Source organism: Trichosurus vulpecula, chromosome 4 (genome assembly GCF_011100635.1).
Source record: "Trichosurus vulpecula isolate mTriVul1 chromosome 4, mTriVul1.pri, whole genome shotgun sequence".
NCBI lineage: Eukaryota > Metazoa > Chordata > Mammalia > Diprotodontia > Phalangeridae > Trichosurus > Trichosurus vulpecula.
This window is the reverse complement of record NC_050576.1, coordinates 213141385-213168715: the sequence shown is the minus strand read 5'-3', so window position 1 is coordinate 213168715 and position 27331 is coordinate 213141385. Positions and strand designations below refer to the sequence as shown.

Here is a 27331-nt window from a genome sequence, read left to right as displayed (position 1 = left end):
GGAAGAAATAGAAAAATTCTACGACATATAAAATACTTAGGAGTGTACTTGTCAAGATACACAGAAGAACTGTATGGATATAGCTACAAAACCCTTTTTTTTACAGAAATAAGATATCTAAATAATCGGAGAGATACTAATTATTCATGGGTAGGCTAAGCTGGAGCAGCTAAATGACATAGATAAAGTGCTGGGCCTAAAGTCAGGAAGACTCCTCTTCCTGAGTTCAAATGTGGCATCTGACACATACTAGCTTTGTGACCCTAGGTAAGTCACTTAACACAGTTTATCTCAGTTCCTGTAAACCACTTCAGTATCTTTGCCAAGAAAACCTCCCAAATATCCAGCAAAGAGTTGGACACAACTAATTAAGTCCCATGGGTTTGATTATCTTTATGTAGGCCATTCACCAGTGTGTCTGTCTCTCTATATGTGTGTATATATTTATGTATATATCCAACCTCCTATCTCTGCCCTGAGAATCACATATCCCAAACATGTATAAAATCCACATGTTAAAAACAGAACTCATTATCTCCACACACCCCACCTGCCAAACCCTCTGCTAAGTTTCCTACCTAAGGACTACCATTCTTCTAGTCTCCCAAGTTTGTAACATTGTTATTTTCTTCTATACCTCATTCTTCCTTACCCACATGTCCAGATAGTTGCCAGATGTTTTCCTTTTTAACTCTACAACATCTTTTGCATCTCTCCCCTTCTCTTGCACAGCCTTATTTCAGACTCTCACCACCCTTTACCTGGACTATTGCAGCAGCTTTCTATTTGGCCTCCCTGCCTCTTTCCCCACTGTAGTCCATCCACCACAGGGCTGCCAGATTAATTTCCATTAAGTGCAGATCTGACCATGTGACTCTCCTATTAAGAAAACTCTAGTGGCTCCAAATTTCCTCTAGGAAATGATGATTAGTTTTTTTTAGTTAATTTTTTTAGTTTACAACATTCAGTTCCACAAGCTTTTGAGTTCCAAATTTTCTCCCCCTCCCCAAGATGGCATGCAGTCTGACATAGGCTCTACATATACGTTCACATTAAACATTTTCACATCAGTCATGTTACAAAGTAGAATTATAACCAAAGGAATGAACCACAAGAAAGAAGAAACAAAAAACAAGAAAAAAAAAGGGGGGAGCAAATAGTATGCTTAATCTGCATTTAGACTCCATAGTTCTTTTTCTGGATGTGGATAGCATTTTCCATCATGAGCTTTTTGGAGTTGTCTTAGAACCTTGCATTGCTGAGAAGAGCCAAGGCTGTCAAAGTTAGTCATCGTACAATGTGGTTATAATTGTACAATGTTCTCCTGGTGCTACTTACCTCACTTATCATCAGTTCATATTCCAGGTTTTTCTGAAGTCTTCCTGCTCATCATTTCTTATAGCACAATAGTATTCCATTACATTCATATACCACAACTTGTTCAGCCATTCCCCGATTGATGGACATTCCCTTAATTTTCAATTTTTTGTCACCACAAAAAGATCTGCTATAAATATTTTTGTACATGTAGGTCCTTTCCCCTATTTATTGATCTCTTTGGGATCCAGAGCTTTTAACGTTTCATATAAAACCTTTTGAACTAAAAAATTAAGTGGGAAAAGGGCATTTATGTTCTTTTCCCTCAATTTTTGTAACATTCTACAGTACTAAATTATGAAATAGCAGTTTTACTTTTCTTCCTGAGAGTTATCTTGAAGAAGTAGAATAATAGAAGCTTCAGTCTTGTGTTTTGTTGCCTGACTCATATTGACCCTATCCTGTTTACCATCCTGTGCCAGTGTCTTTTTGTAACAGGTGCCAGAGTAGTACCAGCGGCCCAACCAGCCTGGAAATGCTTCAGATTTAGTCAAAGAAATGGATATATGTGTCTGATATTTATTATCTAGGAGCAAGTCTAACAGAATTAAAAGGGGTCTCATCAGAGGGCTAGCCACGGAAGAGTTTTGTTTTTTTTTTCTGGCCATAACAGTTTATTACACCGTGTATTAATCCATGGGAGGGATTGTTATGTACATCTTTGGAGGGAAAATGTATATAGGTGGTATGATAAATACTCTCATAATTTATATTTATCTTTCTACAGTATAACAAATCTGATGATATTCACTTTTTTTTTTAATGTATTTTAAATAGTTGAAACTGACCGAGTAGCTAAAGGATCAATTCAACGTATACTTTCAGAAGAACTGGAAGAAAAGATTAGCAAGACTAGACCAGTGCAGGCAATAACATCATTTGGGAGGTAGGCTTTTTCTTTGTTGACTTAATAAACTGGATACATTTATTTACTGTGCTTCAAAATTTTTTAAGATCTTTAATAAGCAATTTAAAATCTTCCCAAGGGAGTTTTTTTGAACCCTGACCTATGTGTCAGTTTTCTTAATACTAATTTTTATGATATCTTCTGGTTCCCAAATGCTTCTCAGTTCCTCTTGCTTTAAATATAGGGAGTTCTGATTTTTAGACATAGATATTTGGGGGAACCATAACTTAAAGGCTATGACTATAAAGTGAAATCTAAATTGTCACCATCTAGGTGCATGACCTTGAGCAAAGTCATTTTACTGCTTTAGTCTTTAGTAAACTGTTACACCTCTATAAAATGAGAAGTTTGAATCGAATGATCCTTAAGTTTCTTTCCAATTTAAATTCAGTTCAGCAAACATTTATTAAATGCAAGGCAGTTTGAAAATTCTAATTCTCTGATTATATTTGTGCTATTGCCTTTGTTTAAAAATTGTTGGAAACTTTTGAGCTAGAGAGTGAAGGTGACAAAGAAGTCTGTTTATTAAACAGACCAGAATGAGCAGAAGAATGAAGTGAAAAATGGCAAAGATTGGGGGGGATCCTATTATTGTCATACTTTATATAAGTAGATGATATAGGAATCCTAACTTGGAAAACCCTCTTCTGTTTTTGACGGGCATTGATGAAATGTGACTAATTAAGAAACTTTTTCAGGTCTTCCCAGTCTTCTGATTTTGTGCCATCTTGGGACATAGATGGATCAGAGTCGACTGGTGAATTGATTAGACTTGGAGATACAGCTCACACATTTTCTTTAAGGAAAGACGGTGAGTAATTGAAACTTTAAATGATAATCACATTGTAAACTACAGCCTAGTTATAAAGTGGTGAGAAATACTTTGTGATCTAAATTTAAAGACTTACTTATGAAATGACAGTTTTTCATTAATCATAAAATTGTTAACTAAAGGAATCTAGTACCTTTAAGACAGATTAAGAAGTGAAATGTGAGGTAATTTAAAGAAAAATAGAATTGGAAAACCTGGGTCTGAGTTCTAGCATTTCTTTGTGATCTTAGGCAAGTCACTAGGATCAAAGAATTTATATAAAGTACTATGTAACCAATAAAGCTTTATTTAAATGAGTTATTTTTATTCTTAATAATCTAAATGGCATTTCATTTCCCATCTCTCAAAATGATTTTAAATGGATCAGCTTCCAAACACATTTTCTGCACAGAATTTCCTAAAATGAACATATTCAGTCAGTCAACAAGGATTCTAAGTGTCTATTGTGGATCAACTACTGTGCTAGAGCTGCAGGGACAAAAAATGAAATAATTCCTGCCCTCTAGTAATATATGTACTATAGGGGAAGTTAGTCTGTACACAGACCATGCAAAATAAATAAATGAATGAATGAATGGATAAAATATATGTGTGTGTATATACATATACATATACATATACATATACATATACATATATATATATGTATATATATATATATAGTGATTTTGCATGGGAGACCCTAAGCTTTACATAGTTGAAGAAAAGCACAGGGTAGAGTTGAATATGTAATCTCCAAGGTTAGAAAGATTTCAAAGAATGCTCTGTATTTAAGAGTTAACATGGCACAGTGGGTGGAGTATTAAATACCTGGATTAATTTCCCAACAGTCTGATCACAGGCAATTGACTTTACTTCTCTGAGCCTCAGTTTTCCTCCTCTGTAATACCTGTAGTATCTATACCTCACTGAATTTTTGAGGAATCAAGTTTGATAATATAGTTTTGAAATTAGCTACATTAAAATATAAATATCCTAAAACAAAATTCTGTTGCCCCATTACTATGTGGAGTAAATTCTGGGTTGTTAAAAGTTGCCAGTGGAGCACAAGCTCTGACAGATTCTAAAAAGGTGGAAACTATTCTAGTTGAGGTCCAACTGCAGACCATATATCTGTCTTCTTGAGGATTTACCTAGATAAAGTCATAGAAAATCATCAACAGGCAATTGGCCATTAGGTAATGAACTGCTCTAGCCAGAGTAGCCCATAAAGACTGTCTGTTAAGATGTAAAGGGATTAGGAACTTCATTAGACATTAGTATGTTCATACTGATGAAATTATGTATCTTAGAAGGTTGTTGAAATAAAAATAGATAGTTCACTATGATTGAAATTTCTCTTTGTCTATCTGATAATGTATTTTCTTGAAAGAAGCAACATTAACAAATTGTTCACTGAGCAAGGAAGCAGGACTAACATAGTCACTAGTAAACCAGCAAATTTAAATGTTGCCTGCTGAAATGAATGAAATCTTACATGCAAGATTCTGGCCAACTTAGTGAACTTTTTCATGTGGGGAAAAAAAAGTGACTTAGCTAGCTACATTCATTGACTATCCATACTCTTATGTACCATAAAGTAAAAGCTATAGGGACAGACAGTAGAAAACCAGCACTATAATATGAAAAAAACATTGGGTTCTAGTTCCAGCTCTGACACTGACTAGCTGGATGACTTCAAGCCAAGTGCCTCACCTTCACCTTCCTAAACATCTGTTTAGGAAAATGAGGAGGCAGTTCTAATCATAACATCATAGACTGTTTGAACTAGAAGGAGCTTCAGAGGTCATCTGGTCCAGTCCCCTTATTTGGACTTGTCAAAGTCACATGGGCAATAAGTAACAGGGCAGGGCTTCAAACTTGGTTCTTTTTACTATGTCATGATACTTCTCAGTTTACGCAGTGACATCTAGATTAGCTTCTGCATTGCCACCTCCCTTCCTTAGAGACTAGGAACAAATTAGAGATAAGAAACTATGGGTTAGAATGTTGGGTCTTAGTGTCTAGTATTAGCCCTTTCAGGTATAAATTTCCGTGATTCTAAGTCACTGAAAATAAAAAGTTACTTTTGCCTGGAAATTACTTAACCCTGACAAAGCAATTACAATTCATAAAAATGCAGAGAGCACTCCAAAGGATGTGTGATCCCTAGAAAAGGTTTGTTTTTTAAAGGTGGGGTTTTAGAGTAAGATTTTTTCCATGAGCTGTTATATACAAAAGCATGATCAAAATACATTTCATTTGGAAAGCAGGTGTAAGGGGCAGCAGTGGAAATGAAAAGCCTGATGGAAAGTGATAAAATATAGGTATGGAAAAGGAAGTCCTACAGGCTGACTTGTTATGATTCAGTCTAATAGATAACCTTATAGTGTCCTATATCATATCCTGATATCTGTTTGAAAACTCAGTTAACTATTATTCAGATTCACAGAAATATAATTTTGACAAGAAGCACATTTTTGGACTTCAATAACTATTGAAGATTAACAATATGATCGTGGCCAGGGCCATGGATATACACAGTAGTAACAATTTCTACAAGCCCATAATGTCTTGTTAAAACAAGCTGTAGTGAAGGTTGATGAGATATGAAAGTCATTCAGTTCGTTCGCTGTCTTTGTGAAAGACTGTTTGGTTATGGTATTTGTGTTATTCCTAGCTTTCTGAACTGTGTCACACTGCCTGGTGACCTGGTAGATGGTAAAGCCAACTTTTCAAACTTACTTCACCATGTAATCATACTGAAGTTATTAAACCAAGCTGACAGCCTCCTGAAAATGTGTTTCTTTTAGGGCTCTTTCTCTGTCTTTTGTAGAAAGAAGCTCTTGGTTTCTAGTTAGATGATGACAGAATCTTTTAAGAATTACAAATTTACTTATTTGTAATTAATTATTCTAGGAGTTGAAGAATCACAGAATGAAAAAGATTCAACCTTCCAAGGAACCAAGGCTGAGGAAGGTTTTGCGAACTCTACTTCATGTTATTCTAATTACATAGCAGATAATAGTAAATAGACTTATTAAGCTCTTAAGTTTAAATTGTGATAACTTCCTAACTAAGGCTCATTTATTTGAAAAGCAATATAGAGTTTTTCTAAGAGCCTAGCCTAGTATTTTCTCTTGGCTCCACATACTCAGTACTTCTTGTAAATACTTGCTCTTAATTTTAGTTCTAATTTCAGCTTCAGATCTCACTTCTGTAGGCTGCACGGTGTATGATCATACATTGCGTAGAGCTGTCCTCTAACTCTAAGGCAGGCTTCTTGTCTGACAGAATTTTTATCTTCTCATTTGATGTTATTTCAAGTGGTAGTTTTCAAATGTTATTAAATTTATCTACAATTACTTGAAAATATTCCTACTCACTAACCAATCAGTGCCCTATGTTATGTTGACATGTCATATATGTTAGTTGTGTTGAAATCACTTTATACATTCTTTTGCAAAGACATAGAATATGTCTGATGCTTTATTCAGGTAGTTGCTATATATGAACCATTTCTCAATATTTTTCTTAAGAATTAGCTGCATCTGTTGAGTCTACAGAAATTTCTTCCAAGAGCCTGACTCCAAATGCTAAAAAATTGGGTGAGCCCATTCGTTCAGCTATTCCTTTGCAGCCACCATATCATCCTCTTGAACCTCCAGCACCCTGCCCTATGGGAAAAGAATACTGTCATTCAAGTCAGTATCCCTTAGCCTTAAATGATGATGAAAAGCATGAAAGACCTATGGTAAGTAGAGAAGCTGCTTTTTATTTTTAATTGACTAAAAAGTATGTGAATATTTAAGGTAATCTATTGAGATTTGAATTTTCACTATTTTTTTTCTATTTGTAAAGAAAGTAACATGGTGAAGACATGAATTAGAAAATACATTTATTCTTGAATATGAAATATTGACCTTGGTCTTAATTTCGTTTTGGCCTTCAGTTTACAGGGTCATTTGATCCATTTTCAGAAAGAATTCATGGTTCAGAGGCCTACTTTATATCTGGTAAGAATAAGAGCTCTCTAAATTCCTTTTTCATCAGAAATTGATTACAGAAAGATTGATATTTTTGGCTTTGCCTAATTCATTTCAAGAAAAGTTTGTAAAGAAAATCACTCTTTGGAACCACGTTTACATAGGTGGAAAAACAACTGTTCTTTTGCTTACAGTCCAATAAAGACATATACACATGTATTATACAAGGTAAAATGTGACAGGAATGATGTGTACAATGCTTTAAGAACATTTGAGATGAAAAATCACTTTCACAAAGGGATTACTGGAAGGCTTTGTTGGAGTATATGGTACTGGGATAAACCTTGAAGGAAAAGAAGATTTCACTAAGAAAAGATGTGGAAGGAGTAATTCCTAGGCATGGAGGAAAGCTGCCTGCACCAAATCATGGAAGTAGAAGATGGCAGAACAAAGCTTAGGAAATAACTAGTAGTCCATTTTTGTCAGAATATAGAATGCTTGAAAGAGAATGGAGTATAATAAGCCTGGAAGGGTAGGTTGGAACTAGATTGTTGTGGAGGGCTTCCTGTTATAAAGCTAAGAATTTTGCATCTTATCCTACAGGCAATGGAGAGCCACTAAAAGATCCCAGTGGTAAGTACTTCAGAGCTGTACACTGGGATAATGATTTTGGCAGCTTTGTGGTGACAGGTTGGAGAACAGAGAGACTAGAGAAAGGAAGATAATCAAAGAAACTCTAACAACAGAGGTCTTCGAACAGATTCGAGAGATTATAAAGATAGGACTTAGCACCTAACTGGAATGTAGAAGGAAGAAGTAGTTATCAAAGATGAGGCTGAGGTGTTGAGTATGGGTACTGGGAGGGTGTTAATGACAATAATAGACCTAGAGATGTGAGAAAAGTGAGGCAGACTTTAGGAGAAGATGAATTTAGTTTAGGACATACTGAGTTTGAGTTTGCAGGTGTAGCACCAACAACCAGCACACAGAAAGCTGCCAACACAGGTTCTTTTGATCTGCTTTACCAAGGAAAGTAACGTTAAGGGGTTAACAATCTTATTTCAATCCAACGTACAAATATTACTCAGTTCAGGAGGAAAAGCCAGCACCCCAAACTTAAGAGCAAATACAAACAAATTGCAAACATACACAATATAAACAGACCAAATCACAAGTCATAGTTACCAGGAAAGCATCAACATCTGGGTTCACAAGCCTGGAGTCCCCATGCCCCCAAAAGTCAAAGGCCAACCTTGGATATTATTTACCCATGTCAGGGCCCGAAGGATTCACACCTAATCAGCAAAAGGGTGTGGGCCTACAGTTTAGCACCTAGTTAGCAAAAGGGTGTGTGCCTGGAGCTTTGCACCTAGTAAGACTGGATCAAAGACACTTAATTTAGCATAAGTCCTACCTTAATTACCAATACAGCAGGACATGCAGAATGGAGATAACTAGCAGGCACCTGGAAATTTGGGAGTAGAATTTATGGAATAATTCAGTGTTAAAGATTTGAGAATCACCTACATAAAGGTGATAATTGAAGCCATGGAAACAATTAAGATTGCAAATCAAGAGTACAGAGAGCCAAAGACTAAGCCTCAAGGACAAGACCATGCAGTTTTAACATTTTGAAAAAAAAACTTGCCACTTCAAAAACTATTTTTTTCTTTATTTCCTTTGGTTACCTTTCCTCAACAGTTATAACCTGGAGACGTGAAGTTTAAAGTTAGCTGTTTTACTGTCTGATGGACAAGGTGGGGCTAGAAATGCAATTCTGATCGACATGTTTGCCTGTTTTTAATTAATTTGCCTTTTAATTATCAGAGACCTGTAAATATAAGCCGTGTTGAATCAGAAAGTCTGTGATTAGATAGAACTCTATCAATTAGACCTCACAGTTGGGCATCATAAATCTTATACAATATTTGTCATTTTACATCCAGTTGGAGATACAGTGACACCTGAAACAACAAGTGCACAGGATCAGAGCTGCAGCATGAAGGTAGTTGAATATTTAGAAATGTAGTTAATTTCTATAAATTTTGCTAAAATGCTTTTTAAAAAACCCCTCAAAGTACTAGTGAAGAGACTTGGTTTGCTATGTGTGATTCTTTGCCTCTCATGAAAAGATATCTACTACAAAAGCTAACACCTGAAATTCTTAAGAATAGTATCTGTGTATCTGCAGTTTTTCAGATTAACCATTTCTGCTTCCGTTAGTGCCTCAATAGCATTGATAAGCTTTCCCCAACATCTCCCTTGTCTGAAGAAACTAAGCTGTCAGTGTCCGAGTCTCACTTATACAGCCCTAGGCTACAAAGACTTCTCAAACGAATAAGGTAATGTATTTTCTGAAGGTTTCAGTATTCTATTTGTACATTTATTAATGGAGGGGCCTATTTACATTGACTGAATTAAGCCTTTTAAAACAGTATTCGATTTTTTAAAACATCTGATACAATCAATTGCCCATTGAAGTGCTATAGGTGTTTTATTTAAGTGACGTCACTTAACTATTTTGATTATATTTTATAGCAGATCAGAAAACTGTGATCTACTTACTACCGATGAGCTCCCTCTGCACCAGGGACCAAGTCACAGGTTGACTGAGGAAGAATTGCACTCAATGTCTGAGAAACTCTCTCACCAATTGGACGAACTAGATTTAGTAAGTCTTTTTACTCTCAATAGACAGACTGCCATTTAAATGAGCATTTCGGTTTGGTTACAAATGAACACTTTAGGCTACTCCGGAGCTAAGACTTGAAGAAACAAATTTTGTCCTAATTATCAATCGTGGGAGTGCTCTTTATGAGCTAAACTGTTAGAAAGAATATGACACCTAAAAATTACTTCATTTGTTCTCTCTTATGGCCTGGTAAATGTTAGTATAGATTAAAATTTTTAAAAAAATATTCTCTATCTAGATAATAAATGACAAGCAGTAAACAAGTTAAAACTACAGTATCCTCAAGTAGACTCCCGCCATGATTGCCTTCTCAGTTCCCCTCAAACCTAAACAGCGTACTAGAACAACACAGAGTACTAATTCATACATTTGTGCAATAGGATAGTCTATTGTTAGTCTGATTTTGAAAGATGATATTAAATTCCTTTACCAATTTCCCTAATTTAAGGCAATTTTAAAATTAAATATACATAAGCCTGTTTGGCCAGTTATTTCTCATTCTGCTTTATTGGATCATCACCCATGTCACACCACCTAACTGCAGCTATACAGAAAACATCTGTCCTCGGCCCTTTTCTGTTTCTTCTCTGTGCTTGTCTCATTTGGTGACCTGATCAGTCCTCATGAGTTTACTTATTTCTGTGCCACTGACTCCTGTATTTGTGTATTTAATCCTGGTTTCTCTCATGATCTCCAGTTTTGAATACAGATTACATATTGTATGTTTCAAAATGGAGATCCCAGAGGCATCTCAAACACAACTTGTCCAAAACAAGACTTCCCCCAAAATCCACCCCTCTTCCATAATCTTCCTTGTTTTTGTCCAGTGCACCACCCATATTTTCAGTCACTTAGGTTCACAACCTTGATATCATCCTTGATAATTTATTCTTATTAACTTCTTGTAGCCAGTCACCAAAGTGATTTTCCTAAAGCATGAATCTGACCCTGTCACCTCCCTACTTAAGGAACTCCAGTGGTTCCATGTTACCTCTAAGATCAAATATAAATTTTTATTTGGCATTTAAAACTCTTCGAATCTTAGCTCAATCCTAACTTTCCAGCCTCAGGTGTGTAATACTTTGCTCTCTGTGCCTGGTCAAATTAGTTTTCTTATGTTTCTCACGTACGTGACATGCATTCTATTGTTTCTGTGCCTTTGCTCACCTCTGCCTGTGCCTGGAATTCACTTCCTCCTCATTGCTTCCTTTTGGAAGCCTGTTAAGCACCATCTTCTACATCAAGCTTTTTCTGGTCTCTCTGGCTGCTAGTACCTTCCACATCCCTACCTTGTATCTATGTGTTTTCAATATACTGACATATGCATCTTGTCTTCCCCCATTAAAATGTAAGGTCCTTGAGGACACAAAGACTTTCACTTTTATCTTTGTATCCTTAGGGCCTGCCACATCTGGCAAATAGTAAGCACATAGTAAATAGTTGTTGATTGAACCTATGAATATTTTATACTTGTTTTTAATTTCCCAAACATCCATGTCATTTACTAAAATCTTTATAAAAATTTACTTCAGTTTATTCGAGCTTTTTTCAGTTCTGTTTTGATGTGATGAATTAAAGATACTAAAAAAAGAATTCTCTCATTAGATGTTAAGAAATGCCCTGAGTTCAAAGACTAAAGACAAAGAAGAGATTAGAGATGATGATGTATCTTTTCAGTACAGTGACAAACAGCTAAAGAAGTCTCACCCAGGTAATCGATCTTGCCAAATAAGTTCTGGAATGATGGTACTGTCCAATCTCCTGTACTGTTCATCAAATTTGAAATGCTTCTGTCCCGTTCACATTTGATTTCTTCAGCATATTTTCTACTAGTTCTGCTCCTGTTTCTTATGAAAGTAGTACACCAGTTTTATCAGCAAATCTGCTTGCTTGTTCTAGATTTTATACCCAAAGTATGTTCTTTAACTTGCCCAGAATTCTTCTTTCCTCCCTCTAGCTAATTTCTGCTCTTAACTTTCAAAAGTTGGTTCAACTTAGTCTTCAGGAAGCCTTCCTTTATTAATTTATTATTATCACTCCTTCGTACCATATTCCTCAATTACATATATGCACTTGCATTCCAATTTTGGAAATTTCACTAAAAGTGGATAATTACAAAATGGATTTTTTTCCCATAGGAGCCATAGTTAGAGACTACAGTCTCTGCTTAAGGACAAACATCAAATATACACGCACGTATATACATATCCATACATATACATACATACATACATATATGATCATAGATGTTGTAAAAGCAAACAATAGACAAAGACCTTGCAGTCATTTAAAATAATAAAACTGGTGTGAGTCACAGAAAATATGTACAAAAGTACATACTGATGTTATATGAGGTCACAGTAGATCTTAAGCATACCTGTACTATATGTAAGCTATAACTGTACTGTATTATAAATAATCACTATGACATACGTTAAACATTTACTTGACATCATTTCTTCACTTCCTAGAGTTTTAGGGATGATTTGTGTGCTGTAAGTCTCTTTTAAGGAAAGCTGTCAAAGGAAGTATAAACTAAGACCTTTTCTTCCCATTTCCATGTACCATGCATTAAAAATCATTCTGGTAACCCAATCTCACTGTATTTAGATTTTGAGTGTTCCTTTTTAAAAAGTTTGCTATTCCACACTTTCACCAGAGGATGGCACACTAGTGAATAAATAAATGCACAGATGAGCAAGAGTAAGGCTTTGAAAAGCAGCCTGTAGGAAACTGGCATTAGGGAGTGACGTAAATGTTATTTTACAAGTGTTCAGAACCCTTCACAGGGTGTATTTTTCCTCCCTAACTAGACAAGAAACTTCTGGAAAGCCTAGTGCCCATTTTGTATTTTTCTCTTTGGACTCCTACACTAAGGTCAAGGTTCTTCACACATTAGGAACTATGTAAACAAGTATAAACTGAGTACATAAAAGATTAGGTTCCAGTGTATTAATCCATTTTTCACCTTCCTTGAATCAAATGGCTTAGCATTCTAATGACATTTCTGTTTTTGAGAACTTATTGTACATATCTGTATTATCACAATTCTTGGTCACAGTAGGCAATACCCCAATTCACTTCACCGTTCTTAAAGAAAATGTTTAAGTCTTTTTTTTATCACTTATAGGGCCATCTAAGAAAGGCAGACAATTCCAAGTGGGGAAATTACGAAGACAAATACAGAATGAATCAGATCTGCGACGATTTCGAGCAAAGGTAAAGGATGGCTTTGGTATTAGAGAAGAAGTTTTGATTGGTACCCTTTATACCTTTTGCATCTGACTTCTCGATACTCAAAGGTAGATAACCTTTGAGTACCTTTGATTACCTACTGTGTGCGTAGTGCTGTAATAAAAAGGTACTTGACACAACCGTTGCATTCATGGAACTTAATAACACTTGGGGAAGCTATCATTATAGACATGAAACAATTAGACAATAATTTATGATATAATTGATTACAAGTGTATAGTACCCATACAAAACTGTCTACAGTGGGAGATCAGAAAGGGAGATCACCATGAACTAAGATGTCAGGAAAGCTTCGTGAATGAAGTACAGCTTAAACTGGGTCTTTAGTTTCTGTTCAGTTCACTACACATTTATTAAATGCCTTTGTTCAGCATGCTATATAAGGTCCTGAGTAAAACACAAAGTTAAGGAAAGATAGGTCTTTTACTCTAACAAAGAATGAATGAGGCCATTTTGAAATGAGGAAAGCATTGTATTGTGACAGATTGAACATGAACAGAATTGACAAAGATAAAAAACTAAGTATGAGCATTGTGTGTTGGGGTAATTTTTTCAAAAATAACTTATTCCACTCCATCCAAAAGATGGCACACATAGGTAAATGCATAAATGAATAGTTTAATTGGACCCAAATGCATTTGCATTTGGAAGCAAAATTAAATAGTAGTTTGTGCAGGCATGAAGAGGATGTTGTCTTGGGGCTCTGATGTGATAGGAAGGTTAAATGAGGCTGTACTGTCAAAAGATCAGGGTCTGGACATGTTAATGTTGTTGTTGTTTGTTCTCAAAGAGGACCATAACATCAGTAAGATGATGCCATGACTTGCAAGTAAATTGGATTTAAGTGAGGGAAGGTTGTGCAAGGTCACCAGCCTCACTTTCTTCTGCAGAGGGAGCCATCTGTGTCCATTGGCAAGGTAGAGATCAGGATGATGGGAGATAGCCCCAGATGCAGTGGGAGCCCTTGGCCTTTTTAAAGCTAAGATCTTTCCAGGTTCTCACTTTGAAGCAAAGCCTATTGAGTGATTAAAGCTGGTTAAGAAATGAGCCAAAGAATGGCCCCTTTTATCTAATTAAAAAAAAATCTGAGAGGTGAAGACCCTCAGGGTTTCTGGCCAGAACAGAAACACATACTGTTTAGATTCACTCTAAGCCCAAACAATGACTAATAAGTGGTGCTTGCACTGGGATCTATTGTTGACCAATCAATGAGAGCCAAAGTGAATTGGGTTTAAGGTATGGTCTTTAAGAAAGAAATCTAGACAGTAAACCCTAAGATATCTTGCTGGGTTTCACCCATCAAAATTTACCTTCCTTTGGCAGAGCACTCGCAGGTAAGGGCATGATACCCCATGTGGACAGAGGGAGAAGAAGAAAGGAAAGGAAGGGAGAGAGGAGAGGAGTTAAGCTGCCCAATTGGAACTGGTCAGTTGGGTCCCCAGCAGGGCAGCCCAGACTACTCACAGATTGTTGTTTGTCCTTTGTTCTCAAAGAGGACTATGACATTAGGAAGGTGATGCCATGACTTGCAAGAAAATTGGATTTAAGTAAGGGAGAGCTGTGCAAGGTCACCAGCCTTACTTTCTCTTCCAGAACTATCTGAGTCCAGTGGCAAGATACAGATCAGGACAACTGGAGATGGCCCCCACTAGATTAATATAGGTATAGGAAAGAAGGGAGACTTCTGGTTTAGAAGGAAAGATGGACAATCGTTGATAGGATTGACTCATCACTTTAATTCCATTATGCAAAGATGATTCCAAAGTTTCTAATTTAGGTAACTAGGAAAGCAGTGGAAATGGGAAATTGGAAGAGAGCAGTGAGCTTAGGAGTGATGAGTTTGGGTTTTGGATAAAGTATTAAAATAGAGAATACTTTGAAGGGCTATACCTTAAATAAAAGGTCAGGGTAGATATAAGTTTGGAAGTCATCAATATAATAGATGTGACATAAGTAAATACTTCTCAGAGAAAAAGGAAAAAAAAGAACTGTGGCTGTGCCTCAGGTAAAGAAGTGGGAGGAGAAAAAAGAGCCAATGAAGGAACACAGAAAAGGAGAAAGATAATGTATCATAAAAATTAACTGATGAATGGGGTACAAGTTAGTGTGGTTGGGAAAAACATTAGAAGCAGACCATTTGAGAGGTTTCAAATGCTGCAGAGAGGTCAGTCTCCTGAATTGAAAATAGTTGAGCTGTTTCATCAGCAGAGAAGGGAAAGGGAAAGTAAATGTGGAGGTAAATTTGATTAGATTTGGCAACAGATTGGGTATGTAGGGTGAAAGAGAGTGCATTGAGGATGACTTTAAGGTTGTGAGTATGGTTAACTGGAAGGATGATGGCACCAGTGAAAGAAAAAGAGAAGTAGGAAGAAGAGATACTGCTTAGTGGAGAAAGATAATGAATTGTTTTGAACATGTTGAGTTGGAGGTATCCAGTAGGCTCTTGGTGATATAGGGTGGGTTGGAGCTCAAGGGAGAAACTAGGACTAGATAAATAGGTCTAGGACTCTTTTGCATAGAGACAGTTGAACCAGAGAGTGAGCAGTAGTGTCAGATGCATGCTGAGAGGTCAAGAAGGATAAAGATTTAGACCATGCCCATAGTCATACCATATTGCAAACTCTATTATAAAGTGGTAATAATCAAAACCAACTTGGACTGGCTAATAAATAGAGCAGTGGATCAGTGGAATAGACTAGGTGCACAATGCATTACAGCAAATGACCATAGTAATTTAGTGGTTGATAAAGCTAAAATCCAAGCTTTGGGGACAAGAACTGCTGGGGAAAATTGGGAAACTGTATGGCAGAAACTAGGTATAGACCAACATCTCACATCATATACCAAAATAAGGTCAAAATGGATATACATATATATATACATACATATATATATATGTGTATATATATATATATATATATATACACATATATATATATACATACATATATATATGTGTGTATATATATGTATATATATATACATATATATATGTATATATATATATATATGTATATATATATATATATGATCTGTAGGGTGATACAAATTAGGAGATCACGTAATAGTTTCGATCTATGGAAAAGGGAAGAATTTAGGACCAAACAAGATATAGAGAGCATTACAAAATGTAAAATGGATAATTTTGATTATATAAAAATAAGTTTTTGCACAAACAAAACCAGTGCATCCAAAATTAGAAGGAAAACAGAAAACCGGGGTAAAAAAATTTACAGCAAGTATCTCTGATAAAGTCCACATTTCTCAGAGATATAGAGAACGGAGTCAAATTTATAAGAATGCAAGTCATTCCCCAATTGATGAAAGGTCAAAGGATATGAACAGGCAGTTAAGAAATCAAAACTATCTATAGTCAATATGAAAAAATGCTCTAAATTACTATTGATTAGAAAATTGCAATTTAAAACAACTCACACCCATCAGATTGGCTAATATGACAGAAAAGGAAAATGATAAATGTTGGAAGGGATGTGAGAAAACCAGGAAACTAATGCCTTGTTGGTAGAGTTGTGAACTGATCAGCCATTTTAGAGAGCAATTTGGAGCTATGCCCAAAGGGCTATCAAACTCTGCATACCTTTTGATCTAGCAATACCACTACTAGGTGTGCATCCCAAAGAGATCATAAAAAGGGAAGAGAATGGCTATTTATATAAAAATAATTATAGCAGCCCTTTTTTATGGTGGCTAAGAATTGGAAATTGAGGGGATGCCCATCAGTTAGGAAATGGCTGAACAAGTTGTGGTATACAATTGTAATGGAATGTTAATGTGCTATGAGAAATGATGAGCAGGATGACTTCAGAAAAATCTGGAGGGACTTAATATAAACTCTTACAAAGTGAAGTAAGCACAACCAGGAGAATATTGTATACAGAGACAGCCATATTGTACAATGAACAACTGTGAATAACTTAGCTATTCTCAACAATACAATGATCCAAGACAGTACCAAAGAATCAAGATGAAAAATGCTCTCCACCTACAGAGAAAGAACTGATGTCATCTGAATAGAGATGGATGCATACTATTCCTTCCTTTATTTCTTTCTGTTTTCTTGCACAAAAATAGAATAATATGAAAATGTTTTACATGATTGCTCATATATAACCTATGTCGGATTGCTTACCATCTCAGGGAGGGAGGAAGGAATAGAATTTGGAACTCAAACTTTAAAAAAAAAAAAAAGCAAATGAATGTTTTAAAAAAGGAAGAAAAGGTCATGCCATTTTCTTTGCATTTTTAAAGACTATTGCCTTTTCCCAGACTTTTGTTTGCTCCTTTCACCTGTTAAATTCCTTTCCATCCCTAAAATGTAGTTTAAATGCTGTTTCCTCCATGAAGCCTTCTCTGATTACCCCCATCCCAAGACTCCCCACACACACACACACATACATACATACATACATACATACATACATATATATTCTCTCCTTCTCTCACCTCCAGAATCAGTGATCATTTTTGTTTCTCCAGTATATTTTGTTGGAAGTAGAAAAGGATTTTAGCCAGTTGCACGGAGTTGGGATTAGATTTAGATTACCTCGAGAGAAAATAGAAGAAAAGAAAAAAGCCTTAAAGTACACTTACATTTGAGAGGCTGAGGATAGATTGAGGAGCTCAAAGGGAAGATTGAGGAATGTTCTGAGAAATAAGAGCGCTACTATATTCTCCTATCATGGATGAAGGTAAAGAATTAGAAATTGAGGGGATGCCCATCGAGGAGCAGGATGATTTCAGAAAAGCCTGGAAAGATTTACATGAACTGATGCTGCATGAAGTGAGCAGAACCAGGAAATCACTGTTACTGTATCAATAAAGTCAACAGTGTAAAATGCTGCAAAAGGGTTAGATATAGTATCAAGCTGTTTCTCCTGAAGGGATACATATTGAGAATATAGAGAGTTGCTTGTTTTGCATAGGGTCTAATGAGTATTGAATAAATCCTCTCTCCCAACCCCTTATTTTTTATCAGTTTGATTAGTATGTCTTAACATCTTGGGGACTTCACTTTTTCTCTAGGTGTTAGCTGACACATTTGAAAGGGAGTTGCATAGAAGTGAAATTCAAGAAGGAAGTGGACTTCTGATGCCAAATGAAGACCAGGAAGTAACAGTAAGCTCAGATTTTCAGTTGGGATGAGGGCATTTGAACATAACATGAGCAAACATTGGGCCAGGCGGTATATAGTGCAGTGGAAGAAGCACTTAGAGTTAGAGTCTCAGAAGACCTGAGTTTAGGTCCTGGCTTTTCCATTTGTGGTTATGCAGGCCTTGGCAGGCCATTTAATCCTTCTGAGTCTCAGGCACGACACAGGGTTGTGGTGGGAAAAGCACCGTGTGAGGTCACAGACTATTATGTGACAAGAACAAACAGGGGTTTTGAAAAGAGAAGAATCACTTCCAAGGGCAGCTTCATTATCAGCTCTTTAGGGAAAAGATTTTCTTCTGACTTCTCTGTCCTGCCTGAGGTCCTAAGACACAGGTAGAAAGTTGGTACAGCCTTATTCTTCTTGAACTTTGCCAATTAAGACTTTATTCTTGCCAAGGGTCAGCGGGAAGGTTCTCACACTTAATGGCTGTGTGATCATGAGCAAGGCCTGTAAAATGGGACTAAAGATAACTTGCAGAACCTATGCCACAGTATTAGCATGGGGAAAGTATTTCGTAAATGTTTTAGAAGTGTCCTTACTTCCATTATATACTAGCCCCACGAAGTATTTCAAAACTACCATTGGATATCTGAGGGGAGCCCATTTTATAGGGACTGATCGGTAGGGTTACATATTATGAGAAAAGATAACTGTATTTTTATTCTCTATCTACATAAAAGTTACTGTTTTCCATTTGTCTCTAAGGAACAAGAATACAAAGAAAATATCCGTAAAAGACCTCCAAAAACTTGTCAGCCAGTGAAAGTTTATTCTAAAAAAACCATGCCTTGGAATCTCAAACGCAGTCAGTGGATTCCAAGAGGGAACATCACGAAGGCAAAAAAAGGAGTTCCACGTAAGGACCATAAAAATGTATTTGGTGGAAAACTAGCATCATTTGAAAGTGTACAGGAAACCCCACACGTTCTAAAGTGAAACTAGCATACCAGTCAACTGAAGATTTTTTTCCCCATTTTTGTCATTCATATGTTGAATTATATAGTAGGAGGGAATATTCTTAAATATTCGTGGTAAACTGGGTCCAAACTAAAGACTGTGACCAATTGCTGTTCATCATTGCTCTGAGTTTGGACTCAGACACTTTTATTTACCATAGATCACCAGTCTTCTTGGGTTATAGAAAACTAGCGAAGCAAGAAGGAAACCCCTAAGCAATCTTCCTGTTCCTTTGGCCAGGATTCTACTGGCAGCTTGTGCTTGTCTCCTTCTAACTACAAGGAGAATCATGCATGCCACAGGGATAGGCAGAATGCTCTTTCTTCCACAGAGTTAAGGCCTTGGTTTTATTTCCCACAGTTACAAAATAGGGTAGATTTAAAAATCCTTTGTTAGGCCCTTTGCTTGCTTTGTATAGCGTCAAGAGAGACAAGTGAGCTGAAAACAGCCTCCACAACAGCACTCCTGCTGTCACAAATAGGGACAAGGTAACATTAGGAGTGACGCAGATACTAGTAAAGTGGTATGTGCCTTAACGCACAAGATGTCACTAAACTAGGAGTAGGGATTACAGCAGTTAGAACATTTCGTTATTCACTTTGCCATACGTCATACTCTCACTGCATTTGTCTTCATGTTTCAGTGAAAATAAAGGATGACAATCTTTTGCCCATGCTTTTGGAAGAGTTTCCATACCTCCACATTTCTGGCCAAACCCTCGGAAAAATGTGGAAACAGCAGCTCTTTCAAACTGAACAGCTAAGGAAGGCGGCCTCTGGAGGGGAACAATCAAAAAAGAAGTTCCAGTTTAAAGTGAGTTTCTATCATATTCTATTCTTTTTTAAACTAAAAGGCCAAGTAGTGCAGGCAATAATTCTGTAAAAGAGTAACCTAAGGAGAGTGTGCACTGGGGTTCATGGGTCACAGCATTAAGACCTGCTTCTTTATTTGCATTTAATTTCCAGATTGAAGAAGCATTAAGAAGACACGATCTCCTTGCTGAAATTGTCAAGAAAGAACACGAGCATAATAAGAGATTGGTAAGTTAGGGGAAAATATTCACTTGCCATACCTTTTGATTTATAAAAGAATACATTAAACACTGCTTGTTTTTATTGGAGAAAGATACAGATTTTTAGCTTTATTGGATATAGATTTATTGTCATATAATCTGTGGAACCATTACAGAGCAAATTACATTCTTCTCCCCATCTCCTCACCTTCATCCCCTCGTGCTACCACCCTTTCCTGGTAGAAGAGAGAGGCTTAATAAAACAGAAGAAACCTGGCTCATGTTAAAGACAAATGGTTTCTAAGTCCTGTCCAGATATCAAAAGGATCAGTCCCAGTTTGGAGTAGATAGGCAGTTAGATGGCACGGAGGGTGAGAATGCTGGACTTCAGGTTAGGAATACCCGAGTTTGAGTCCTTCCTCATAACACTTGTGGCTGTGTGATCCTGGGCCAGTCATTTAATTTCACTTCTCTGTGCCTCGGTTCCTTCAGTTGTAAAATGGGGATAACAATGGCACCTACCTTGTAGGGTTGTAGGGATCAGATGAGATTGCCTAAGTACGGCACTTTGCAAACCTTAAAGTGCTGCTGATTACCAGATGGTACAAGGTTACCAGACTGCAGAAGGCAGAGCTTTTCCACTCCTGTTTTGCTTCCGTCTTTTTTTAGCAAATAGGAAACTCTTCATAGTGGAAATGTTAAGATAATCCTAGTGGAGAGGAATTCAAACCTGAGATAGGTATAGAAATAGTATAAAAGCATTTAGTTGCTTAAAGGGGAATCCATAGTTCTAGGCACAGTGCTAGAACTGAAAGATGACAGCTGATGTTATGGCCATTACTGAGAAATCATGTCAACCAAGAGAGGTGCCAGAAAGTAGAAGACAGGCAGAATTGTCCCTGTTTGCAAAGAAGAAAATAGTAGTAGATGCCCAAAACTACATACAAATAAGCCTAGCAAAAATCTAGGTTATTAAACATATAAAAAGAAATACAGTAACTCACTAAGAGTCTTGTGTACACTAAAAAATTCACAGCAAACTAAACATTTTCCCCTTTTTTTAAATAAGATTTGATATGTCAAATCAAAGTTGGTATACACATTAATTTCAGAAAAGAATTTGGGTAAGATTGTGAAATGTGGGCTAAGCCTATTCTTGAGCTGCAAAAACGATCTTATGGTAAGGTGTAGTGGTCAGAATATAGGAAATCATAATCCCGTCCTCCCTCCCCCAACCATGCTGGTTAGATGAAAAATTGTACTCGTTTCTCAGTATTTACATTTTTAAAAAGCACATCAACACACCTCAGTGACATATTCAGAAGAGGGCAGCCAGGATGGTAAAGGGTCTGGAAATTATTTCCTATGAGCAAAAGTAAAAGGCACGTAAGTTGTTTAGCCTAGAGAAGGTAAGGCATGAGGGTTCCATTTTAATATTTGAGGAACTGTCAGGAAGTAAACAGGTTGTATTGTTCCAGAGGACAGATGTTATAGGTAAGCAGGTTTCAATTTAGTATATGAAAGAATTTAAGCAATTAGACTAGCCAAAAACAAAACAGTCGTCATGGATGAAATCTTCATTGAGAATAGTGACTTCTGTATTGGGTGAAAAGTTGGAAGGAACTTTAGAAATCATCTAGTCAGACTCCTCTAAGCTGTAGTGAAATAGTATCTCAAATGATGACCAGGTAAAGGTCAACATTTAGGTACAGTACAGAGTAGAAGGCAGGGAGCAGAACATGAGAGACATTTGGAAATCTTAGAGCCTCCCCCTGAAAGCGACCCTGTGGTTTGAAACATCTCTTTTGTTGTTGTTCTTAGCAAGATTTTAAGGAACGTGTGTGTAAGCAGAAGTCAACTCAGATGAAGATCAGAGAGAGACGACAGCAAATTGTTCGAGCCAAAAAATACTATGAGGACTATAGGGTTCAGTTACACGCAAAAATGATGCGAACACGGACACGTGAAGAAGTGGTAAATAAATGCTACTTTAATTCTCCCCTCCCAAATTCCTAACCTAGTGATATGTTGACCTTTTGAAAGACAACCTTTTTATGTCCATTGATACACACACACACACACACACATAAAATGTATGTATATGTACATGTATATGTGTGTGTTATGTATATATATTGATGTATGTATGTATGTATGTAGAAAATCCAAATAAGTCATTGTTACTCTCCATTCATAGCAACTACTCCTATGATGACCCTGAAGTACTTGGTATACCTTTAGACTCAAGAATATACCTCTAAGCTTAATGAAGATCAGCCTGTTTCATTGTCCAGCTCTACTCAAAAACCTACCTCTCTTAATATTTTTCTTCAGTAGTGTTACCTTACAATTCCCAGTTTATCACTGCTGTCATAGTTTATTTGGCATGTAAATACTATGTACTTTATAGATAGGTTAAAAGGTAAATGATCACAGAAGGAAAGAGAGAGTTGAGATTTCAGTTTGACTTTATTAGTCTAGAAATAGTTCATGATGACTGTCCAAGGATTTCAAAGCTTTTTGTAGTGGTAAGAGCCACTTGTTTAGGATTCTAGGACCTTTAGCCACCAGATGAGCTGGGGCTAGCAGTGTGGTATAGGAAACAACACTTGATTTAAAGTTTGAGGACCTGGGCTAAAATCCCAGCTTTAATATTTGGGTGACAATAGAGATTTAAGTCCTCTTACCTTTCTGGTCCTTGTTCCCCTCTGTAAAGTGAGGGAGTTGAATCAGCTAATCTAAGATTACTTTTAGCTCTAAATCCCCTGATCTTCTAAATGCTTTAGTAGAGTTTTTCTATTGTCAGCTACAAGAGGAAAAGAGAAAATCAACTCTATTGTAAAGACAAGTACATTATATTTTATAATGCTCTGGTAATGTTCTATAGTCCTTAATAGCTGTGGACAGCAATCTTAGTTGTATAAGAGGCATCATGGTAGTTTTCAAGCATAACAGTAGTGAATAGAGCCCCTGCCTGGAGTGAGGAAGGACATGAGTTTGAATTCCACACTTCCTAGCTGTGTGACCCTTGGCAAGGCATTTACCTTCAGCTTTCTCACCTAGAAAATGAGGATAGTAATAACATCTCTCCCATAGAGTTGTTTTGAGGATCAAATAAGAATATGTAAAGGACTTTGTAAATGTTAAAGCTCTATGTGAATGTTAGCCATGTCTTCTTATCTGAATTGGCACTCAGTCTTATCTAATTCTTTTAGCTCCTTATTCTTCTACTTAGCTCCTGGCCTTTTATCTTTATCTTTTTTTTAGTTAAGTTTTTATTACTGTATTTTGTAGGGGGTTTTTTAATATCACCATAGTTTCCCACCATATCCCTTCCCCCTCCCAGAGAGCCATGCCATGTAACAAATAGTATTTTTAAGACCAAAAAAAGAAAGAACGTAACTAATCAGTATATTGGAAAAGTCTCAAGAAATATGCAGTGTGCAATGCTTGTAGACCTTCCACCTCTGCAAAGCAATGAGCTGAGGTATCTTCTCACACCCGTTCTTTTAAGCCATTCTTGCTTGTTGTTCTTTATAATTTTACAATACTCACTTCTGAATCTTTTGTGAATGGGGTTCTTTTCTGTTTATATTGTTGTATTTATTGTGTATGTATTTTTCCTGGCCCTGCTCACTTCTGCCTCACTGTATGATGTAGATCTTTCCACGCTTCTATATTCATCACTTCTTACAGCCAGTGATATTCCACTACGTTCGTGTGCCACGATTTGATTGGGCATCTACTTTGTTTGCAATTCTTTGCTATCACAAAAAGTGCTGCACCTTTGTCTTTAAATGGAATTTGTAGTTTTCATAATCTGCTAGCCAGCTAAGAGTTATTCTTAAGCAGAAAGATTCTGCCATTTGGTTAATATGCAAAAATCATTTTTCATGTTGCCAAGTGGGAGATGAGTAAGTATATGCACAATATCATTTGTCAGATAACCTGTTCTTTACCACAGGCTGCTAACTTAAACCTTTGTTCCCAAGAAATACACTAAAAATTAATTCGGCCTTCTTTCCGATCCACACTTTACAAGATCTTTCCTGCAAGAATGGCTGCTTGTGAAAGACAGTCATAGTGGGAATTGTGCAAGATAGTACTTTATAAATAATCAAACTTAGGTGGCTTGGTGAATTAGGAAGTTTCGAGTTCAAATTCTGACTGAGAAATATAATAGTTATGTAACCCTGAGTATAAGTCACTTAACCTCTCTTATCTTTTAAAAGGGAATAGTCATAGTATCTACTCACAGGGTTGTTGTGTGGATCAGATGAGGTCAGTATATGTTAAGTGCTATATTAATGTAAGCTTTTATTGTTATTATTTTCAAATTAAGTTCTTTTCTTAATAAAATTATCTTTGACAGATATTTAAGAACCTCTTCAGAGAGGGTTTAGAAATTCAAAAACTAAGATTGCAAGAACTAAGAAACTACGCTAAGGAAAGGCAGGAAGAACAGAAGAGACTGCATGAGAATGAGCTGCAATCATTGGAAAACTATTATAAGGATCAGGTACCATCACTGTTAAGTACTTTGCAAATAGTATAACATACTAAACCTTTCTGCATGTCAAAAATTGGCTTGAGCTAAGAGTAACACATAAGGTGTTCAAACATGGACATTTTACATAAACACTTTGTGAAGCAGTACTTCATCACAACCTAAAATTCATAATGCCTAATTCTGGGCCCAGTTCCCTGAATCTCAAATGAAAGAATGATTAAATAAGGGCTGTTTCTTCCTTCTAAACAGTTTGCGATGCTAGCAGAAGCCATATTACAGGAACGTCAAGAAATCAAAATGAGAGAGAAAGCCCAAACGAAGGTAATTAACGGAATAAGTTATACACACTTTCCTGTAAAGGAATGATAACGAGGCCATTGTCCATGCTAAGGGGGATTGGAGGAAATATTCCAAATTCACATCTCACAACTCATTTGAAGTCTAGTTTTAACCCTACTCCTGTTGTTCCTACTGTTAGTAAATAAGCAAGTTATCTGGGCTTCTTCACATTCTCTTCCCTCCTTTGCCAGTGGAGGAGAGCAGACGTACTCAAAAGACTGAATAAACATGATGATTTCAATTCTCTTTCAGACATTACATAAAATGAAAAGGGAATTGAGATCCAAGATGGAGCAAGAAATTGGGCAATTGCAGACCATGATAATTAAAAGTGATGATGACCTCTTCTTTCGGGAAGTGGAAGCTGAACGCCTTAAAGCTCGACTTCAGATGGCTTCATTTCAGTACAGTAGGGGCCATTTCTTTTGAAATGAAAGAGCCAACTATAAAACAGGTTTTTATTTTACTTGAAAAAATAATGTGTGTTTGTGTGTTAAACCTGAGCATGATGAATGATGAAAATGATTGAAACAAAGATTACAAACACTAAGTGTAACTGATCTCATATTCTAGGCACTTCTAATAAAATTTTTTTAATGCTTCTTAAAGCCTCTTTCCTTCTAATATGCAACAGTTTATATAAAAAAGAAGCTGCTTCAACACATTGCTATGAAACCATCAAAATTTTATTTAAGCACCTATACTCTTAGCCCTGGGAGATAACCACTCAAGAAGCAGGATGACATAAGTAAATAAAGAGCCACGAAGACCTGGGATCAAGCCTTGCCAGGGCCACACAAGTGACTCTAGGCAAGTCACTTAGCATAACAGTACTCAAAGCAGCTCCCTTAAGACTATAAATTACAGAGAAGGTGCCAACCCTCCATGGGCAGAGGAGGTACCCTATACCATTGATAAGAAGTCCTGTTCCTATCACTGTAAGACATAGTATCTTTTCTTGAGGAACTTAAAATTTTCATCGAGAATAAAGAATAAGAAATAGCAAATTATACAGAAGAGTATATAGACCTTTGTTCTATACACAGCCCCATCCAAACCCCACCCCATCAGTTTGTGATCTTGACTGAGGAAAAATAAAAAAGAATATCTTTGTTTTCACTGACCTCTAACCTAAGTCTAGCATTTCAATTATTTAAAAACTTTTTCTGAGGATGGGTCTTTTGGTTTCTCTAGACTGCTAAGAGGTCCATGATAACAAAAAAAAGTTAAGACCCCTTGAGATCTTAATGGTCACACTACTAGTAAGGGACAGATGTAATCTTCAAGTTCAGCACTCCTTTTATAATTAAATAGCCTGTGAATTACAAAGAGAGATAATTAAGATCTAAAAAAGACAGCCTAATGAAAGAGGTAGTCTTGTAGAACGGGTACAATTTGCATGGGTGGAAGAGGCATATTCCAAACACTATGGTGGTAAAGAGTCAACTTAAGTGCGTCTAATTTAAAATTTTTAACTCACACTTGGCATTCAGGAGTAAAGGAGTAATAGTACTGTTGTGATTCTACCCCAGTTAGACCATCATGAAATACTGTGGGCACCACATTTAGGAAGAACATTGATAAGTTAGTGCCCAGAGGAGGAGAACCAAGATGGTCTAAGTCTTATGCTACAAGGCTTTGAGTCTCTTAGTCTACAAGCATTTATGAAGCACAGAGTAGGGGGAAGAGGGGAAGCATCAGCTTCTGGCAGAAGGTTGGGCCTTGAGCTGAGTCTTAAAGGAAGTCAGGAAGTAGAGGTGAAGAGAGAACATTCTAGACGTGAGTAACAGCTAGGGAAAAGTTACAAAACTGGGACATCTAAATGTCATGTTCAAGGAACAGCAAGTAGGCCAGTATAACTGGATCATAGGGTACATAAAGTGTAAGAAGACTGGAAAGGTAGGAAAGGACCAAGTTATTTTTATTTTCAGTTCCATGTTCTCTTCCTTCTGCACTTAGTGAAAAGGCAAGAAAGATCATATTCATCATAGATATGAAGTTATACAAACCATTTCCACTATTAGCCAGGATTGGGGTGGGGCGGGGGAGGGAAGTGGGAAAAAAAAAGGGAAAAAATATGCTACAATCTGCACTTGGTTCCACCACTTTTCTATCTGGAGGTAGATATCATTTTCATCATTAATCCTTTGAAATTTTTGTGGATCATTGTAGTGATCAGAATTGCTAAGTCTTTCACAGTTGATTATCATTACAATGTTGCTTTTACACCTTTATTGTGTATGTTTTCCTGGTTCTGCCTACTTCATTTTGCATTAGTTCATACAAATTTTCCCAGGTTTTTCTGAAATTCT

At 36.6% G+C, this 27331-nt stretch overlaps 1 protein-coding gene across 5 annotated transcripts in view; it reads left to right on the top strand.

The window, feature by feature from the left end:
- The window catches only part of CEP95 (centrosomal protein 95), a 32438-nt gene extending 6817 nt beyond the window's left edge, over window positions 1-25621 (top strand). The window contains exons 5-23 of one of the 5 annotated variants that reach the window (XM_036755052.1): window positions 2155-2263; window positions 2983-3095; window positions 6015-6074; window positions 6635-6849; window positions 7048-7111; window positions 7685-7714; window positions 9028-9086; window positions 9305-9423; window positions 9623-9752; window positions 11379-11484; window positions 12904-12992; window positions 18072-18164; window positions 18907-19057; window positions 19802-19971; window positions 20124-20198; window positions 21992-22144; window positions 24543-24689; window positions 24930-25001; window positions 25272-25621. In XM_036755052.1, the coding sequence (XP_036610947.1) occupies window positions 2155-2263; window positions 2983-3095; window positions 6015-6074; window positions 6635-6849; window positions 7048-7111; window positions 7685-7714; window positions 9028-9086; window positions 9305-9423; window positions 9623-9752; window positions 11379-11484; window positions 12904-12992; window positions 18072-18164; window positions 18907-19057; window positions 19802-19971; window positions 20124-20198; window positions 21992-22144; window positions 24543-24689; window positions 24930-25001; window positions 25272-25448 (2132 nt within the window). In that variant the 3' untranslated portion in view covers window positions 25449-25621. Of the gene's footprint in view, window positions 1-2154; window positions 2264-2982; window positions 3096-6014; window positions 6075-6634; window positions 6850-7047; window positions 7112-7684; window positions 7715-9027; window positions 9087-9304; window positions 9424-9619; window positions 9753-11378; window positions 11485-12903; window positions 12993-18071; window positions 18165-18906; window positions 19058-19801; window positions 19972-20123; window positions 20199-21991; window positions 22145-24542; window positions 24690-24929; window positions 25002-25271 lie in introns of all 5 variants that reach the window. The other 4 variants (XM_036755051.1, XM_036755049.1, XM_036755053.1 and 1 more) reach the window with 4 other exon arrangements.
- The last annotated feature ends 1710 nt before the right edge of the window (window positions 25622-27331 follow it).